Here is a 21,771-nt window from a genome sequence, read left to right on the forward strand (position 1 = left end):
CATAAAAATACCCATTAATTTGACTAATTAGTTTTCACAACCAAATTATACTTTAAGTAGGCTTTCAGCTATTAAATCATATTCCAGAGATGTGAATTACAGAGGAAAAGAGACCAACTGTCACTGGTGGGACCAAAATCCATGACCTTCAGCTTTCGTGGTTGATGCTCTTCCAGTTGAGCTATGGTAGTCTTGGCATTTCTGCTCTGTTGACTAGGATCATCCCTAAAGATTTGGCACTACTGCCAGCTCTCTACAGTTACTAAATATTGCACCGTGGGTGACTTTCGCGCTCTATAGTTGTGCTGGCAGTAGTATCTGTTGGCTATTGGGAAGTGAGATAAGACTGAGGTAATTCTTTTCTTGTTTTGTAGTCTCACTACCTGCTTCAGCACTTAAGAAGTAACAATTGATCTACAGTGAAACCTCTCATTTACAAATATCAAAGAGATGTAACAATTTGTCTGCATCTTGAAGGTGTCCTTTATTGGGAGGAAGGTTGCTCAATCTAACTGTAAATTTATAACATGTATGCTGTATACCTTTATTCTTCAAATGAAATGTATTACTTTAATTCTAAATACAGTTTACTGTACCGTATATGCTTTTAAACTCTGAATTAGGAAGATCAAAAAGGAAGAAAAATATCCTGCAATTTTACAACAGACATAAAGTAAGTTAGACAGTATTTAAAGTTCACAATGTTGACTCACAAATAATGTTCAGTACAGCTAGATGAAGGTCTCTTAAAAATGTTGATCAAGCTTGTTTGTTGGCTACGCTTTGCACTAACTATTTACTGTTTGAAAGTAGCTTAAAATTTTGCCCCAGTTATTACTGTAATTAATTCCAGATTTCTTCATTTTCTCAGTTTACTTTTAAAAAATTGAATTGAATTTTCATAGATCAGTCATCTTTTTCATCTTCACCCTCACTCTCACTACCAGTATACTCATTGTGAGATTGTTTCTTGTACACCCTTTATAGTTTCATTTATTTCTAATGAATTTCCCTCATCATCTACACTGCTGTCACTCAATATGTGCTTACCCCTGCATATTTCCTACTCTGAATGTTTCTGCAGATAAATGAACCCTGCATGTAGATTTTTTAGCACATTCGATAACTTTAACTTTTTTAAATATTTCAAACCTTTACATGCCATGACTTTCAAGACAAAACAACTGACAAGTGAGTGAAAAGAAAAATAAAGTTTCAGTATGTATCATATACATCACAGTAACTGGACTTCAGACCCATCAGTCAGGCAACATTTTATGACTTTCCTTATTCACCCACTTCTAGCTAATGGTACATTATTACTACAGGGCCCTTAGTGCCTTCTTATCAGTATAGTACATTTCTGTGCAGTCATCGAAACTATTTCAATTCTTGTATCATACAGTACAGTGCATTATGTCTTGAAATCCTCGTTTTGTCCATTGTCAAAAGATAAAGCAAGCTTTAGGACTCTCAGGGCAGCTGTCCATGTCCATGTCCATATCTGAGAGTGTTTGTACATTTGGGCTGATTTCATAATTACTACTCTATTCTTTTTCTTCTTACGTTTTGGTCGACTATGGACCACTTTAATTTGAATTCAGCTTCATCTGTTTCTGGGCTTTAATCCTCGTCCAGTATTCCTTCATCCTTTCACTCTGCAATCTCTTCCTTCCTTCTGTCCATGGCGCTTGGATACGGGATCTAACTTTTTCTTGAAACCTTTTCTTGGCCTTGATCCTCGACTTGTAAGCATCCCTGTTGCTGACTTCAATTCCTTGTATTCCCATTTCTTCCAGGTTCCTCTTCAACTTTTGGTACCAGCGCACTGTAGTTTTCCTGATCTCAAAAAATCTTATTATCTCATTGGTCAGTTTTCCCGGGTTAATTCTGTAGATATGTCTAAAGAACATGGCTCTTGTCATCTGGATGGTATCCGAAATCTTTTCCATCTTGAGATATAATTCTTGGTTTCCTTTCATTCTGTATGATCCATCCTCTGGTTTTTGGGGTCCCAGTATCTTCCTTAGAATCTTTCTCTCCACTAGCTCCAACTTCTTGCCCAATCCTGTTTTTATCAGGTACAAACTTTCAGCTGCATATAAAGCTTCCGGGCGGATCACTGTCTGATAGTGTCTGAGTTTTGCATTGATTGATGTATTCTTCTTGTTGTAAGTGTTCATAGTTAGTTTATATGCCAAGTTCATCTTGTTGATTCTCAATAACAGTGCCTCTCTTTCTGACAGGTTATTGTCTATCCACTCCCCCAGATATTACTGTATTATTTTAGTTGGAGCAAAAACAAATCTGTCCATAATTGAGGAGTATCCATAAGGAAAAGTTTCTAGGTACTTTGTGCGTTATTCCAAAATCAAATTCTTAATGCTGTGTGTGTGGTTTGCTACAATCATTATCTAACAATTAGGGATCAATTTTGCTTCTTTTTTATCCAGTGACAGTAAAAAATTGATTTAAATTTTTTAAAATATTTTCTAGGATTTCCATCCAATGTACCACCCTTAATACATTCTGAATTCACCATGTGCTATTACTCTTCTTTATACATTTCAGAAATTAGATCCAATGTTGGAAATATCCTAAAACTGAAGGTTAATATCGAACACACACATACTATAAAGTTTTATAAACAAGTAGTTTTGACAAAAGGGCAAAAAAAGATGCAATACTTCCGCTCTCAACAAATGAGATGATTCCAAGAAACATCTTGTTTTTGTAATTAACTTTCAGTTATGGTTTCATAATGGTTATTTGCCACATTGTATCTATTTGGACTGTACAGGCATGTACAAGATTCATCCTGAAGAAAAGAGAATTCTAGTTATTCCATCATCATCATCATCATCATCATCATCATCATCATCATCATCATCATCATCTTTTTACAGTTCCAGTTTCCCAGATACTGTTGGCGAGCCTCTAACATGGTCTTATTAAGATACATTCTGTTGTTAATGATGTCCTCCAGTGACCTTCCCTGATCTGCAATGTCCATCTTTACAATGTCCGTCCAGTGGATTCATGGTCTTCCCACCATCTCTTTTTCTGCCACATGTCTCTCCAAGTTAACATAAACTGTCCTTGTTGGCTCCATCCTCATTACATGCCCAAAACCACCTCAATCTGGACATGCTGATCCGATCAAGCAATGATGTCTCAATTCCAGCTTCCTTTCTAACCATGTCATTCCTTAACTTGTCCAGTTTTATTTTTTTAGTTGTGAGCCTCAGGAACTTCATCTCAGATGCCTCAACCTTGATGAGTCCTTCTTAGTGAGGATGCAAGTTTCGATACCATAGGTTAAGAGTGGTATGAAGTACTGATTGAACATCACCAGCTTTGATTTTGTTGGTACTTTGGTATCCCAGAGGAGTGTTCATACTTGCTAGTAAAAGTGAGAGCTTTTTGCACTATATTTGCCACTTCCTTTGTGCTAGTGTATCCGGAAATATTACAATGCTGAGGTATGTAAAGTTTTCCACACTTTCCAGTGGATGGTTTCCTTGCATGATGTTCACTGGTTGTCCCTCTCTGTTTATTACCATCACTACTGTTTTGGGTTCACTTATCTTGAGATTAAATTCCTGGAAGTTAACCTTCCATTCATTAATCTCAACTGTACTTGTTCCTCAGTTCCTCCCCAGGACATAACGCCATCAGCAAATTGCATGTAGTTCACCAGAGATTTTCTTGATGTTTATCATTATGTCATCCATGATGGTGATAAATAATAATGGGGATAATGCACTGCCTTGCTGAACTCCACTTTTGGTCTGGAACAAGGATGAATGTCCGTCATCCAATCACACACAGCTGGTACAGTGCTCATACAGCATTTGAACTTTCCTCACCAGTCCCTCCGGCACATTCCTTTTTCTCAGGTATTCCCATATCTCCTCTCTTGCAATGCTGTCATATGCGTTCTCAGTATCAAGGAAAACCATAAACAGATCTTTGACTTTTTCCCAATATTTCTCCATTAGGTCTGTTGTGGATTAACTAGAATTCTCTTTTCTTCAGAATGAATCTTGTTCATGCATGTACAAATCAAATAAATAGGATGTAGCAAATAACCATTATTATGTAGTTAATATGATGTGATATTTATTTCAGGCAAGATTCCGATCATGTTGCGGTCTACCTACTGTCTGCTCAGTGGTCTCACAGATCGTGATCTCACTGAGTTGAATGAATGTCCCTTGGACCCTGGAGGTTACTTTATTATTAATGGATCAGAAAAGGTAAATTCACCTTTATTCTGGAACAAAAATAATACTATTTTACTAAGCTCTTTCTATGGTCCCTTGGCCATTGTAATGAAAGTATTATAGAGTGACAAATTTCTGATTTACTCATATGGCAGTTGGGTACCCATCATTGAATGGTTAATTTTTCCATCTAATGGTGATGAGTGATAGCCAAAGAGGCAAAGAACACCTCAACTAGCAACAATAGTTAGTCAGTGTAATGTTATTTTCGATAAGTTTTTAGGTTTTGGATATCACATTTTGTTTAAGGCCTAGTATTTGATTGTTCATTCAAGTTTTTCTTCCCATTTTGATAATCATCTTCATTATCTTCCTGATCAGGATAACCACACAGTTTTGAACTTTATAAAAATGATTACGACCACCACTGCCACCACCAGTTAACTCATTACGATGATGATTCAACAGTATTCCATATCAGCTTGTTCAACATTGATGGACTTAGTGATAAGTATTTAAATTCATGAATATCTCTGCTATAATACCCTGTATAGTAAAAATAGTATAGTACATAGATGACTGGAAATGGTCATTTCTATAACTTTAGTATTATGCAATTTTTAGATGGAACTAACATTTCTGGAGGTATTTAGAAGTTTGTGCAAAATGTAATAATCACAATTATCTCCATTATTTTACCTCGTTTGGTAAAAATGCATGAAACATAAAAGATTGGAAATTGTGTATTTTGCACTAATTTTATTCTGTATAGTTTTTTGATACAGCTAACAATAACAGAGAAATGTAGTATCTCCTGTTTTGTCCCCCTTAGCATATTCACTGCTGCCTTAATTAAAACTATAAATTGCCCCAGGATGGTAGTTTTAACATTTTAAGCTAAGTTTTTACACATGCACATGAAAAATCATCGATGACGCACATGTGCGTGAAGGACGCTGAGGAACGATATAATATCCTATGTCAGATTTGTGATCTACCAGAATGAAAGATATAATATACAGTGATGAGTGATCTCATCCTTCATATTCTGTGTTGTTATTGAGCCACAGATTGACACCCATTCAGTTACTGGTGATCATTCAACCTTGCTTGGATCTGTGAATGACAGCACATTAAAAGGAAAGCATGGGAGCACACTTAGCCACCTATCCGAGAAAGCTCTAGTTAAGAGTCGCTGATAAGGTTCTGGATGATCTGCACGCTTTGCAGTGCAATTTAATTAAGAGGACATGTGAGTGCTGATTTACTTGTATTTAAGAAATTGTTGGTTTGACGTCAATTTTGTGCAAGTACTTTGCAGAAAGTTTACTGGTAAGGTAGGTTATTTATTTAGCATTCTGTAGATCTACAGATGGAGCTTAATTAGCACTTAATGTTTTAAATATGGATGTAGTGAAGAACTTGTTGTCGAAGCCGTTTTCTGCATTAACTTATAAGGAAAAACGAATAATTAGAGAACAAGGGCGACCCCTTCTGGATTTAACACTAGAAATGTTAGGTTCCAGTCGAGGTAAAGCATACACAAGGCATTTTAATAAAGATATATGTCAGAGAAATAAATGGATTTGTGGTTGTAACAGTGCCTATGTTCTGTTCTGATTTCCAAGCAGTTTATTTGGTGGTGAGCCCTTATGGTCAAAAAGTGGGGTAAAAGATGTACATCTAAGCAAAAAAGAATGAAAAAGCATGAAAATTCAAAAACTCATTTAAATAGACAGAACTTCCATTATTGGGAACTGTAAACATTCAACAGCAAATCGATTCTGCATATTGGATTAACCTTCAAAAGCATTTTTTTTCTGGGCAGTTTAAAGGCATTTCTAAAACAATCACAAATTTATTGGTCAGTATGTTAACAGTTTGTCATGATGTAACTTTTCATGAATTAGAACAGGCATCTTTCATTGCTAAATGAATAATGAAGCTATGTGTAGTGACTGCACTCAACAATGTCAGATGGTTTAAGTTTACTGGTATGTCATTAATGGTTGTCTGGTTGAGCTGCTTCCTCTTTTACCATCTGATTCTGATGCCAAAACACTCTCTCAAACAATTTTAAATGAAATTGTTCCAGTCATTCCTTCAGTCAAATTATCCCTCAGGGTTATGATGGGTCAAATGTTATGAGTGGCAGGAATAGGGGTGTGCAAACAACAATTAAGGAGAAGTATCCAATGACTCATTTTGTGCATTGATATGTCCACTAGATGAATTTAATAATGGTCCAAGCACCATCGCAAAACAAGCAAGTCCGGTTATTTTTTCCAATTTACAAGATATACCATTGTTCTTTTCTGATTCTCCATAACGCACTGCCATGCTGGATAAGATCATTTTTTAAATGATTATTTCTTTACAATTTTCCTTTATGTTGCACCAACACAGACAGGTCTTATGGTGATGATTTGATAGAAAAGTGCTAGGAGCAGGAAGGAAGCAACTGTGGCCTTAAGGTACAGCCTGGTGTGAAAATGGGAAACCATGAAAACTATCTTCACGGCTGCCGACAGTGAGGTTTCAACCCAATATTTGCTGAATGTAAGCTTGCAGTGTTGCAACTTGATGGCAGTAATAGAATAATGGAAATCTTTCATTCTTCTGATGGGATGCTGTTTGTCTGGTGGCATAATGAACAAGTAATTTCATTGAAGCATTTTGATCTGTTCTGTTGTCTCCTCTTGGTTTCAGTTTTTAATTAAATTTTAAATTGTGGATGAAGTCATGTTGGAGGGAAACTAAAACAGTCTTCCATGATAAAACCTGAGAGGATGGATTTATCCTGATGCTGATAAAGATAACTTTGAAAATGTTTTAAGGTTTAATGTACTGTATAGTTTTGCCACTATGACAGGTTAGATTGTAATACCTTTTTAAATATTGGTCCATTAACCAAAAGAGTGAACCTTCAGTTCCAAAACCTGCCTCTACTGTGTTGAAGGTTTACCCTTCGTTCTCATATGTCGAATGCAGTCTGATATCATGATATGCTTTTGTGCACATATGTCAGAACTCTTCCAGGATAATTTTATTTATTCTTAGAATAGTGTATGTTAACAGCAGGATTTAAGTTTTTTATAACTCTTGGGCATTATTGTATCTATTAACTATTGGTTCATGGTCATGAGTAGAGACGAGAATTACAGGCACTAAAAACAGTTGAAATAGGCAGGCATATAGGCTCTTAAATTAGCCAAAATAGGCATTTAAATAGGCACTAACGTGCAAAATAGGCATCAAAATAGGCATGAAAAAGTACTTATAATTTAATGACACACTCAATTACTATAAAAGCAATTTACAAGCAACGTTTCGATGTGTTCCGGTCACAATCTTGTTCTCCTCTTGTGCATAGTGTTTTTTTTTTACTGAGAAAAAGATATCCCAACATCACATGAAGTGATTGGACAAAACTTCAATGAAGTCACTTCATCAGGTTTTATTTCACTGAAAACGGCTGCCTTCCCAAAGGTTCGTTAAAAACTTCCCATGACTTTTCCCACAATCCTAAATGACTCCATCAGGGGCATGCCACTCTTCTCGAACTTGATGATTGCTCCCGGCAGCTTGTTGAAATGTGAAGATGCTCCGGTTTATGCAGGGACATGTTAGCTCCCAACATTGCAGTGCATAGGTCTGAAGAAAGTGGTTGTTGGTTGCTGCCCAAAGTGGATTGGTAGAAAGGCTGCGTTGATACAGATTTCTGTACTCGTATCAGATATATTGCAGTATTCCTAAGCTGATCTTTTGTGGTATTTTTCTCACATTTGATCTGAAAAATAATAAAATTGACATAAATTACATTGTCCCTATATCTTAAATTTCTACAGTTGGGCTAAGTGGCAATAATGTTTAGCATATATCATGCATTTGTTTCATAAACAAAAGACTGTTAGAGATGATGTTTCCAGAAGTACAAAACTTTAAAGTAGGAACAAGGGAATTAGTAATTTACATGGAAATCTGTCCTCAAGAATTTTCAGTTATAATTTGGCAGTATCATGTCGAGTTCACCGGGTAAAAAATATAATTAAAAAGGCTTGAAATGATACAGGAGTAACGTAGAGGAGAGATTTATCCTTTATGCTTGCCAACGACCCACCAAGCTGGCCCTAACGGTATTCTTACTTATATAGAAGAATGAAAACGGAGGCACTATAAATCTCAGATTTGTGAATATTTTATTTGTTTCTATTCGCCGGCTTTGGTCAACCGGGTCAGCTGTCATGAATACTATTTTATGTTGCCTGCAATAGATCCTGCATCACGTGTGCCTGCAAGGCCACCACCCTCGTTGAAAATTAAAAACCGCGTAATTTGAAATTGTCCTGACATGCGCGCATAACCTTATTTTTGTCACAATTTAGCAAGACTCTAGATGGGTTGCTAAGGGACTTGTTAACCTGGGACCGGGCGAGTTGGCTGTGCAGTTAGGAGCATGCGGCTGTGAGCTCCCATCCGAGAGATAGTGGGTTTGAACCCCACTATCGGCAGCCCTGAGGATGGATTTCCGTGGTTCTCCATTGTCACACCAGGCAAATGCTGGGCTGTACCTTAATTAAGGCCATGGTCGCTTCCTTCCCATTCCTAGGTTTTTTCTGTCCCATCGTCGCCATGAGACCTATCTGTGTTGGTGCGACGTAAAGAAAATAGCAAAAAAAAGTGTTAACCTGGGAGCTTACACCCCTCAGACTCTCTTTGCTTCCCCTCGACCCACAAGTATAACGTTTACTAACCGGACCTCACCAATCCAGACCAACAGCCTTTTCTGGCCTGGTCTTATAGAGATAGTCTTTGCAGCCTTGTAAAATACGCTGTGGCATCGTCCTAGCCGGGCTACATTGGATCTGCAACATGTGTTTCGTGAAAGCTTGACGGAAGTGTAATAGATTTCACGACTTTTTAAAGGGAGTAGTTTTCAAAATTGCATTTCAGTTGTAAATCTCTATTTTCATAGGAAATGAATCACAGTTCAAAATACCGATTTAATTCCCATCCATTCTGTGACAAGAGACCACTGGCGTTTTAACTCCTTGTTCAGTAATTTAATGATTATTTAGCAATATATTATTTTAGCAATATAAATTATTGACAGTTCACGACTAATACAGCATTGCAACAAAACAACTTGCCACAATACATAAATTATTAGGCCTATATATGCTACAATAAAATGCGATCATAAGTCTCAATCACAAAAATGATCAAAGGAACAAGCGACCTAACCTCCTTATAGCAAGCTTGACAGACTACCCTTCCATCCGTAGTGAAATTGGGATCCCCTGTGATCCACTGCTTCAGCCAGTAGAACTTCAACGATTTTTCTTTGGGTATTGCCGCAAACACACTTCTTCTTCCACTTCATAATAAATCAGAACACGTTCTGAAGATAAAGCGTACGCGTACAACAGTTCATATCGAGAGGGAGGTACAGGGCATATGGGTTGTGCAACATAGTTCGACGTTGACTGGTTCTCGCATATGTCTTAGGAGGTTGGAGGGGTTGAAGGCTTCGAGGTGAAATTGTTCCTTGTTTCTCCTGATGGAAATTTCCCTAGAACTATTTCTGGTGACTTCTGAGAATTCACATTTTTGTTCGTGGGGTAAACAGATATTGAGAAAAGAGAAGATAATTCTGTCGAGCACACTAGGTACAATATAATGCACTGGAAGAAAATCGGCTTTTTTAAAACACTGTCAAAAAGCATCAAATAGGCAATTATTCTCCAAATAGGCACAAACCCCTGAAATAGGCATTTACAGGCCCAATAAAACCAACGAAATATAGCTAAAAAGACCCGAAAATGGATTTATATCTCAGAAGCGTACGTTTCTGAACACAGGAATAAAATAGGCAAATAGGCAAATTCCCATCTCTATTCATGAGAATAGATTATTTTCTGTCAAACTGAGGAGCCACTGAACGTAAAGCCACATGTCTCCTAGCTGCACATTCCAAAAATTATAAGGGGCAGAGCTGAATCAGTAAGAACAATCAGAACAATGAACAGAACCAAAGAAAGAGATAAGTCAGTTCTTCTCTAAAACTCTTTCAGTGAAACTAGGTCTTCATAAGGCATATGCTATGTAGAGAATAAAACTAAATATGAGAAACTTACCTACAAATTCTGCATTTTCAGCATTTCTATTAAGTATTTCATTTTAAAAACTTTTTGGCCGTTATAATAAATAACAATAAATATGAATAGAGTCATGTAACTGGCCAAACTTAGTCGACTGCTATTGTTTACGCTTTGAAGTAATGCATGTTCTCTTACTGGAAAGAAAAGTTTTTAACTGTTGTATGGGCAGACATATCTTTTGAATTGTCGTACTAAAAATGTTAGCATTTGCTATGTGAGTCTTCTTATTAGAGATTTGATACTGTATTGATCATTTATTGCAGGTCCTAATCGCTCAAGAGAAGATGGCCACCAACACTGTGTACGTATTCAGTATGAAGGATGGCAAGTATGCATACAAGGCTGAAATACGCTCCTGTCTAGAGCACTCTTCCAGACCTACTTCCACGCTGTGGGTAAACATGATGGCCAGAGGAGGACAGGTAAGAAATGAGTAAAGCTGATTTACATTTTTAAATGCAAAGTGCATATGTAACTTACATAAAGTAGGGACCAAGATGAATGATAGCATGTGCTGCATAACTGATATCATGAAGTAAGTCAGTCACACACACGCGCGCACACATGCACACGCACACATACACCCCTTTTCATTGGTTACCTGCACTCAGTCATATCCCACCATCCTACCTGAGGTGAAAGGAAGCTCTGCTGAGAGAAGCAAAGAAGATATGGGTATCTTCCTCATTACCACTTCACCAGGAATTTTGTTACCCACCGTAGCAACGACTTTGATCCAGGAGATCGGCAATTGTATTGGCCAGTAAACTCATGACAGATCATTTCAATCTAAATCACTGTTGATAGGATCAGTGGTCAAATGCAATATCTGGAACTAGTGCTCATGAATTAAACCCATCAAAAGAAATGAACGGTTTTGACTTACCAAGAAAATTATGGTGTCGCCTCAACATATTGTGAACTGGGCATGATCGCTGCAAATACTTGCGTCATAAGTATGGGTGAATAGATTCTCCAATGTGTGAATGCAAAGAAGAGGAGCAGACCGTAGACCATGTCATCCAGCTCTGCCCTCTACATTCCTACTCTGGAAGCCCCAACGACCTGTTTCAACTTACAGAAGGTGTTGTCAAGTGGCTGCAAAACTTGGACTTGAGAATTTGTTTAGGAGTTGTAGTTGTAATCATCATATGTTTAAATAAATAAATAAATAAATTAATTAATTAATAACTAATAACTAACTAATAACTCATGTGCGTGTGTGTGTTTTTGTTTTGTTTTTGTTTTTACTTGACTTACCTGTTACCACATTAAACAATAATTATTCACATGCTAAAACAACCTTCTTGATAGCTGTGCAGTAACATTAATGTCTGCAAATGCGATGAACACCAATTTTATCAGGCATTTGCAAGGTTAATCTACATGCATATAAAATTAGTACCAATTTAGATATTCTTTTTTTCAAAATACTTTGCCCTTTCGTCATATACCGTACTATGGATGAGGATGACTGCTCGGAGGAGGAAGGAGATAAGAAAATGGAAATAATAGATGGAGTAAAAGAAGATAATCCAATAACATGGTTGGAACTTGAAAGAGCAGTGAAAGCAATGACCAAAGGTAAAGCAAGTGGAAAATTCAATGCTGATATGATTAAGGCAGCAGGAAGCATTGGACTACAGTGGCTATACAGAGCCCTCAATGCCATATGGAAGGATCAAAAGATACCTGAAGATTGGCAACAAGGAAGCATTGTACCACTGTTCAAAAAAGGAAGAAATGTGAAAATGATAGAAGTATAACCCTATTATCACATGGGCTAAAAATAATGCAGAAACTCATAGACAAAAGACTGAGGGATATAACAGAAACACAGTTACAGGAAGAACAATATGGCTTTAGACCGAATAGATCAACAGTAGACTTGATATTGACAGTGTGAATTATAATGGAAAAACATCTGGAAAGGAACAAGGAAATCATCTTCATATTTTTGGATTTGGATAAAGCTTATGATACAGTTAAGAGAAAACATGTGTGGGAATGCCTACTGAAAAGGAATGTACCAAAATCATGATAGTAGTGTAAATAAATACAAAGTCAGCTGATTCATTATTCCGATAATTTGTAGTCTTAGTTCCCTGCATCCTTTGTACTTTCCACCTTCGTTTATTCATTGAATAAAAGTTAATAATCAAATTCCTATATCCCAATAATATTGCATTTCAAGCCCCCGGCGTGGTTTTGACAGAAATTATAGTAGGCAACCTCTTATTCTCAGCATTTAAGGACACTTTTATTCTCCGCCCCGCGTAGTAGGGAAAATAATACTAATCCACCAGCGGTAAAAGTTCATATAACCACACTTCAACTGAAAATTGTAGTGTAGATACACTGTAGTATAGATACAATAGCCTACATTTAGATAGTGCCGTATCTTGCCTGCTAATATTCGTGTGTATCTATTAGAGCATAGTATTAATATAATTTGTCTAAGCATTTAGCTTTGTTGGTAATCTTTGAGTACAGTAGTTCTTGCAAATTTCATTTCTGTTTGTGCTTAGTAGTGACATACGGTACCGGTATCGTAATTAGGATATGTCTGAAAGTAGTTTAAAAATTACTGTAGTGTACTATACAGTAGTATACGAGTAATTTAGAATTTAGTGTGCTTATTTTATTATTGTAAAATATTTGTGTAGTACTGGTGTAGTAGAGGTATCCGTAGAAACTCTTACTAAAATTCTGTTGTTGTAATTAGGATAGGCTTAATTGCAGTTTGGAATTGTGTAGTTCTTGTGTATTACTTTCGATATTCAGTAATTAACATCAGTTTTTATCCTGTTAGGGTTGTAGGATAAAAAATAGAGTACGACTAAGTAGTATTGTAGTGTAGTCGTATATTAATTACCGTATTGTTGTGTGATCTTTGAGTACTATCCCAGACAATATATCCCTCTGTTCTTTTGTTTTTGCAAATAAGTTATTTTTATTTTCATTTTTTCCGTAAGAATGGCTAAGGAGCGCGAGTGTACGAACTGTGGGTGTGGCGAGGCATTGAGGGGTATGAGGGAGGAGTTGGAGAGTTTGAGGGAGATAATTAAGATTCTCACAGAAGACAGGAAGGAAGATAGGACTCGTTCAAAAAATGTACAGGTTACAGTAGGTGTACAAGAGGGAGGGGAAGAAAAGGGGGGAGTTGTAGAAGACAGGTGGTCTAATGTTCTAAGGGGAAGGAGATTGCAGACTAAGGGCTCTATTCAGGATCAGAATTCAGGACAGGTGTCTGTGCGAAATCGGTACGAGTCACTCCAGGTAGAACAACAGAGGGAGGATGAAGGGACAGGGAACTGTTGGTGAGATGTGTGGAAGTAGGAGGAAGGGAAAAGGTAGGAAAGGGAAATGTAGAGTAGAGGATAGGAAAAGACAGGTGGAACAGGGTCATGGGAAGGAGAAAAGGGAGGAGGAAGTAGTTTCTGCAGCTATCAGGAAAGATAGGGCTGACTAGGAGGGGAGGGGATCAAATGAGGTGGGTAGGGTTGAGGCTCTGGACATGGGGGATTCCATTGTTAGACACGTGGGGAAAGTGTGTGGAGGAAAGGGAACCAGGGTAGAATGTTATCCAGGAATTAGGTTGAGGCAGATATTGAGGAAAGTAGAAGAGAGGAAGGAGGGGAAGGAGAAGGTGGTAGTGTTTCACGTTGGTACCAACAACGTAAGGCAAGCTGATATAAGTACCAACATAGTTGGAGATGTGTGGGATCTGGTAAATGCAGCTCGGGTGAAGTTTAAGAAAGCGGAGATTGTTATTAGTGGAATACTGTGTAGGAGGGATACTGACTGGAGGATGATTGGGGATTTAAATGAGAATATGGAGTGGGTATGTGGGAAACTCGGAGTAAAATTTCTAGATCCTAATGGGTGGGTAGGAGATAGGGATCTGCGCTCAGATGGCCTTCACTTAAACCGCAGTGGTACGTATAAGTTAGGAAATTTGTTTGGAAGGATAATAGGGAGGTACATTCAGGGAAACAGGGTGGCCTAGTTAGCGGTGATAAGGGAACAGGGAACTGGAAATCAAGTAGGGATAACATAAAATTGTTAGTGTTGAACTGTAGAAGTATTGTAAATAAAGGAATAGAATTAAGTAATTTAATAGATATATATTTACCAGATATTGTAATAGGAGTTGAATCATGGCTGAGAAATGATATAATGGATGCAGAAATTTTCTCACGGTACTGGAGTGTGTATCGTAGAGATAGGATAAGAATGGTGGGAGGGGGAGTATTCATTCTGGTGAAAGAAGAATTTGTAAGCTACGAAAAAGTTAAAGATGAGACACATGAAATTCTAGGTTTAAGGCTCATTTCTAAAGATAATAGGCAACTTGATATATTTGGAGTGTACAGACCGGGAAAGGGTAGCACTGACACGGATTCGGAATTATTTGACAGGATAGTCGGCTATGTGGGAAACGACATAGAAAGAAATGTGATTGTAGCTGGAGATCTGAATTTGCCAGATGTCAATTGGGAAGGAAATACGAATGACAGGAAGCATGACCAACAAATGGCAAATAAGTTAATATGGGAAGGACAGCTGATTCAGAAAGTGATGGAACAACCCAGGGGCAAAAATATCCTGGATGTGGTGCTGATAAAACCAGATGAGCTCTATAGGGAAACTGAAGTAATAGATGGTATTAGTGATCATGAAGCTGTTTTTGTCGTAGTTAAAAATAAATGTGATAGAAAGGAAGGTCTTAAAAGTAGGACTATTAGGCAGTACCATATGGCTGATAATGCAGGCATGAGGCAGTTTCTAAAACGTAACTATGATCGGTGGAAAACGTTAAATAAAAATGTAAACAGACTCTGGGATGGGTTTAAAGAAATTGTTGAGGAATGCAAAAACAGGTTTCTACCTTTAAGGGTGGTAAGGAAAGGTAAAGACATACCTTATTATAATAGAGAAATAAAGAGACTAAGAAGGAGGTGCAGACTGAAAAGAAATAGAGTTAGGAATGGCTGTGGAAGTAAGGAGAAATTGAAGGAACTTACTAGAAAATTGAATCTAGCAAAGAAGGCAGCTGAGGATAACATGATGGCAAGCATAATTAGCAGTCATACAAACTTTAGTGAAAAATGGAAGGGTATGTATAGGTATCTTACGGCAGAAACAGGTTCCAAGAAGGACATTCCAGGAATAATTAATGAACAAGGGGAGTGTGTATGTGAGGATCTTCAAAGGCAGAAGTATTCAGTCAGTAGTATGTAAAGATTGTTGGTTACAAGGATAATGTCCAGATAGAGAAGGAGACTAAGGCCAAAGAGGTATTAAAATTTACATATGATAACAATGATATTTACAATAAGATACAAAAGTTGAAAACTAGAAAAGCACACTTTTGTAGTTATTGACAAAAATGTTACTAACAGTGACGAAGTTTTAGAGAATTTAAATAAAATTGACCCTAATGTAAAATTCACTAAAGAAGATGAAGTTAAACAGTCCTTAAATGTTTTAGATATAACGATCATGCGCGCCAATAATACTTTCGATTTTCAAATCTACAGAAAACCCACACAATCTCCTATAACCATAAATAGTTCCTCTTTACATCCTAAATCTCAAAAACAAGCGTCATTCTATAATATAATACACAGAGCCTTAAAAATCCCACTTTCCCCTAATAACTTAAAAATAGAATTAAACTATATAAGGAACTTGGCTAAGCTTAATGGGTTCAAAGTTGAAATGATTAACCAGTTAATCAATAAAATTAAATATAAACTATCCACGAATCTCATTCCTGATAAACCTAAAAAAACTACTTTCGCTACGTTTACATACAATAACCCAGCCATCCACCAGATCGCCAACACACTGAAGAAATACGACACTAATATTGCTTTCAGAACAGTAAATACAAATCAAAGTATATTTTTTAATCATAATAAAGTCAATTATAAAAACAGCCGTTTTTCGAGATCTGGTATTTACAGACTAACTTGTGCTCAGTGTGGATTTAGTTATGTTGGACAGACTGGGCGCAGCTTTTATACGAGATATATGGAGCATTACAATGCCTTAAAGCACAACAAATATTCAGCGATGAGCTCACACATGAGTGAAACAGGACATCAGTTTACATCAATTGATAAAGATCTCACTATTCTAAAATGTATAGGCAAAGGAAAACTTATGAATGAATTAGAAAATCTTTACATCTTTTTAGACCAAGCCTATAACAAAGACCATAATCTTAACGATGCCACGGAAGCAAAAAATCCTTTATATGAGCTAACTCCAAAGTTATTAGGCATGGTGAATTCAAAACATAATACAATCCCGCAAACTTTTAGAACTTCTTGTTCTAAAGCTTCCACCACCTCGTCAAATGTTAGGCCCGCCCATCTTGCTCCTAACAGCCCTCCAATAACAACACATGCGCGCAAGGATCCACTCACTATTACCCCCCCCCCCCCTCCATGTCCTTCACTGCCTCAGCCACACCGTTATAATACTAGAAGTAGAAAGCTCAGTCAAGCTAGCGTTGCTGAAACAACCCGACGTACTTAATACGCACCGTACGAGTGAGTACCGCCTCAGGCATTTTTGACGTACGGGAAGTCTCTTGTACAGTACGGTATTATTTAACCAACTTTCTTCTACATTTTGTTTCAGAAAAACTTGATCATTCTTCCAACTAATGTTTCAACGGAATTATAACATCAACTTGACTGTCTTTTAAATCCAATCAACTACCACATAATTACTGACATCCGCTAGCTTTGACATACGTTTCATCATTAGCAACGCCTCTACAAGAAGTTCCATTTTCTTTTCTACTTTCAGATATACCAACCGTATACATTTTAACATGTTTATTACGTTCACACTTCCGTTTTAAATAACTGACAGTGATTTTACCATCTTGGATTCAAACTATGGGAATTGAAGAAACATCCCCCCTTTGATGATTGTGTTTACATTCAAGGCCATCACAGTCTTAATGATATTATAAAAAAAGGATCCATTTTAGTTTTAAACTCTCAAAATTCATGTTTAACCACGTTTTAATCTTCAAAAACAGTTAATTTACTCTCTTTTTTAACATACTTTGCTGCATTATCGTTGTTTTAGATGTTATTGTATAATGTTTTACGAAATCATTTTTCAACATTTTAACCTATAATTTATAAGATTAGAATGACTCCATATGTATTATTTTTAAGATTGATATAGGCTGATGATGCCCGTAGGGAGGGTGAAACATGTACCATTGACTTTTATGTATTATGTATGAAATTTTGACCATATGAAATAGTGGATCATATTGTATTGTACTGAACAGGTGGATTTATAATATTGTAATAATATTTGAGACAAGAGGTCCCATTTCCCATCTCTGCCTATGATCTTCCTTTCCTTCCCCAGTATAGCATTATTCTTCTTTCTAGGTGCTTTATATTGTATAATTGTACTTGGGTATCTCATTTTTATCTGAAATGTCTTTATTGCAATCAATGTTTCGTGGCCAGTTCAAGTTATTGATATTTTATACTTTTCTCAAATCTTAATTGAGGTTCTTATTGCCACACTAGTATATCGGTCTTCTTACTTGTTGTTTGTAATTTATTTATTCAAAATACAATTGTTATTGATCTTGATATTGATTCTTTTCACATCCTAATTTTGAATTCTTTGGGTTTTTACATGCTTCTCGAACTATGCTTAGTGGTTTTTCTTCTTCTTGCTTAATTTTCACTATTCTAAAATATAGTACTAATTATATATCTGAATTCTGCCTGTTTGAATCTTATGTTACACCACAAACCATTAGCTGAGCTAACCCCCAATAACACTGCTACCACATAAGACAGGTTGAAGCTTTAAAATATCTAACACAGTAAGTTTTGGAATTAAAGCATCAAAACACTATATATTTGTAAAGTATTCTAGTGAAAACTAAATGCATCAACACAGTGACTAAGTTAAGATTTTGAAAAATAAACTTCAGACTCTCCAGGACCATAATATATCACCTCATGGGCCTCATCTGGTCCACGGGCCACTAGTTCACCACTCATTTACAGCATTGAAAATCAATGAGAAGCTGTTTTCACATCAATTCTTTCTGTGTTTCAGAGTATCAAGAAATCTGCCATAGGTCAGCGTATAATAGCCATTCTGCCCTACATCAAGCAAGAAATCCCCATCATGATTGTTTTCCGAGCATTGGGATTTGTAGCTGATCGGGACATCTTGGAACATATCATCTATGATTTTGATGACCCAGAGATGATGGAAATGGTATGTGTCCTTCATTGTGTTATTAAGTGATAAAACCTTGTCTGTAAGGTACATTAAACTTTTTTCTTTTTTATTAGGGAGCTAAACAATTCTCTTTCCATAGACAATAACAATTGTTGCCAAGTACAAGTTGAAATTTTTCTTTCCTGGAAAGTGATAGGTGTTCCTGAAGATAGGTACTCCTTTGAAAGTGTAAGTGCAATTTTTTTGTGTATCAGACTGTAATTTTAGGAGAAAATTGACTTTAATTGTATTCTGGTATCCACGAAACCCATTTCCTAAATTAAGTCGTATATATGCACACAACTAGATTTGACACTTGTTTGTTCCTTTCTGATACTACATTTCCAAAATTGAAATAACATGCTGAAGATTCTTCCTCAACAAATTGAAAAAATGCAACATTTTGATTTTGGTTGGGAAACTTGCCTACTTGGCAAAATATGCAACCCACACAATACATCTTTCAATATGAAACAGTTGCTTTTTTTTTCTTTACAACAGTTTTGAAAGTTTATGCAAAGGTTTTCAGAAGGTTCATTGCTACAATAAAATTGCGTTGTTGAAACAAACTGGCTAGTGATCACATCAGCGTTACAAATTCAGAAGTTATAACAGATTATTATTTTCTGATATACAAGGTAACATACCATACAAGATTTGGAAGGACATTAAAAAAGCTGGATTGGATGTGGCGGAAGTAATGGAGCAGGAAAAGGGGAAGGACAGAAAGGAGTGGAGGAGGTTTGTTAACCACATCCGAGCGACTGGAGTGGGACATTGATGTTGTAATGTAGTGATTATAATGTGTACTGGAAGCATTTGAACAATTCAGATATATTTGTGGAAAAGTAACTGTGAAATCGAATACTACCAAGATAACCCCTGTTGTGAAAGAATCATACAAATTGTATTCCAGATCTTAAATTGATGAAGCCACACATTTGTATTGTAAGTCATGATGGTTAACTGATACCCATAAATCAGTGCCATTTGCTGTACCCATGGTGTGGTGCAAACAACATATCAAATCAAAAAATATATTTGTTTAATTATTGTAAGGTGAATAATATCTAAAGCTACCTACAAATTCTATCAATTGCCCAAATATAATAGTGTTAATGCTGAGTTTGGTGGACTTGTCCTAAACAGGAAATCCAGAACACAAACACAGGCACACAGAGCCAAACATAACAGCTGGAACATTTATCTTGTGGTTCTAAGGATGGTCTGTTTGATGTGATGATTTAAAACCTTGCTAATCTTGTCAGTAATGTTGCTGAAACTGGTTTATGTGTAATTCAAGGGAAACAGTTTGAACTGCTGTACAGTTCTTATAATTCAAAACTGTAATAAAGCTTGCAATTTTTTAAATCTTCTAAAATGTAAAATCTTTTAAAAAGTTTAAAGATCTTTCCTTCCCCAGTGGGTGGGGGTGGTAGAACAATACCCATGGTATCCCCTGCCTGTGGTAAGAGGCGACTAAAAGAGGCCCCAAGGGCTCCCTCCACATCACCAATTCTTTTCCATTAATTGCCTTATGCTGAAAATTGGGTCCACTGTCGATCTTCCACTTCTAAAGCCATACTGTTCCTCTTACAACTTTCCTGCTGTCTTCTCATTCTCATATCCTTGCCAGTATTTTAGCCACTTGTAAAAAGAGTGTGATTCCTGTATAGTTATCACACACTTTTTTCTCCCCACTCCTTAAAAACTCAAAAACTCATATTCTTTCCCCAGACATTTTTGTTTCCATATACACTTAAACAATCTGTACACCCATTGTAGTCTAACAAGTCCAGCAGGCTTTTATTCATTTCCACACTAATTTCATCCATCCCTTGATGCCGTCCCCATTTTCATTTTACTGAATACTAATTCTACCTCTAACACTATTATATCATCTTCTATTGTTTATTCATCACACCATATTACTACCGTCTCCTCTGCACAATTTCTCATATTCAGCAGATTATTAAAATACTCCTTCCATCTTCTTTTTATTTCTTCTGGATGTGTTAACAACACTCCACCTTCCTCTTTCATTAGTTTTGTATAAACTCTTTCTTTCCTATTACTTCATACAATTCCATACAGCATTCTTTTACTGCCAGCTCCATCCATTTCCATCTCTTGTGTAAATTCTTCCCAGCTTTTCTTCACTTACCAATATCTGACATTTCCTTTTATTATCAAGATTCTTCCTTTTACTTTCTTTTTAATCTCTGTTCTATTCTTGCCAAACTTTCTTCTCTTCTTTCACTGCTTCTCTCACTTTCTTATTCCACAACGGTGCCTCTTTTTTTTTTTTCAGTCACATTGATGTTCAACCAAAGGCACACTCTGCCCAACTTACAAATGCCGTCTTAAAGTTGGACCTTTCATCTTCCACATTTTCTACTTCAGTAACTGGAATTTGTTGTTTGAGTCTCTCTAGAAATTCTTCATGTACATTTTTTGTATATTTTAGTTTCCACACTTTTTTTTAATTTCTCTTATCTCCTGTAATATTTCCAATTTCCCCACTCTCATTTTTGCTATCACAACTCTATGATCACCATCAAATGCTTCTCCTGGTAAAGCTGTTATATCCATCAACTGTCTGTGATTTTTTCTTTCCATATTCTATCACCCCAGCCAAATCTTGTAATTTTCCTGCCGTTTTTCTTCAGAAACCATGTATTGCCCACAACTAGTTTCTCTCCTTCTTCATTCATTTTTCCACATTCGTATACCCCTTCCTTTCCTTGTCTGTTATTTCCCACATGTGCATTTAAATTTCCCATTGTTATCACTTCCACATCAGTTATCTCCTTTTCTAGTTCTTCCAGGAATTCTTTGATATACTCCTCTTTGTTCCCTGCCTGTGGAGCATACACTTGTATGAAGTCTTTCACTTCGTTCTTCTTTCTCAGTCTAATTTTCATTACCCTGTCCCTAATGTACTCTAGCATATCCGCATACTCCTCCAGCTATTTTGAAATTATCTGGCCCACTCCATTTTTCACCTCTCAGCCATTACTCCACTATATTATATATCCTTTCTTCATTCTCTTCTTTCCTTTCCCCTTCCATTTAACTTCACTCAACCACATCATTTC

At 36.6% G+C, this 21,771-nt stretch overlaps 1 protein-coding gene across 1 annotated transcript in view; it reads left to right on the plus strand.

Annotated features, from left to right (window-relative positions):
• The window catches only part of LOC136877408 (DNA-directed RNA polymerase II subunit RPB2), a 332,230-nt gene that overhangs the window by 156,016 nt on the left and 154,443 nt on the right, over window positions 1-21,771 (plus strand). Inside the window, exons 4-6 of the mRNA XM_067151423.2 lie at window positions 4,132-4,259; window positions 10,651-10,809; window positions 18,506-18,670. Coding sequence (XP_067007524.1) covers window positions 4,132-4,259; window positions 10,651-10,809; window positions 18,506-18,670 — 452 coding nt within the window. The remainder of the gene's footprint in view (window positions 1-4,131; window positions 4,260-10,650; window positions 10,810-18,505; window positions 18,671-21,771) is intronic.

This window comes from Anabrus simplex, chromosome 7 (genome assembly GCF_040414725.1).
Source record: "Anabrus simplex isolate iqAnaSimp1 chromosome 7, ASM4041472v1, whole genome shotgun sequence".
Taxonomy (NCBI): domain Eukaryota; kingdom Metazoa; phylum Arthropoda; class Insecta; order Orthoptera; family Tettigoniidae; genus Anabrus; species Anabrus simplex.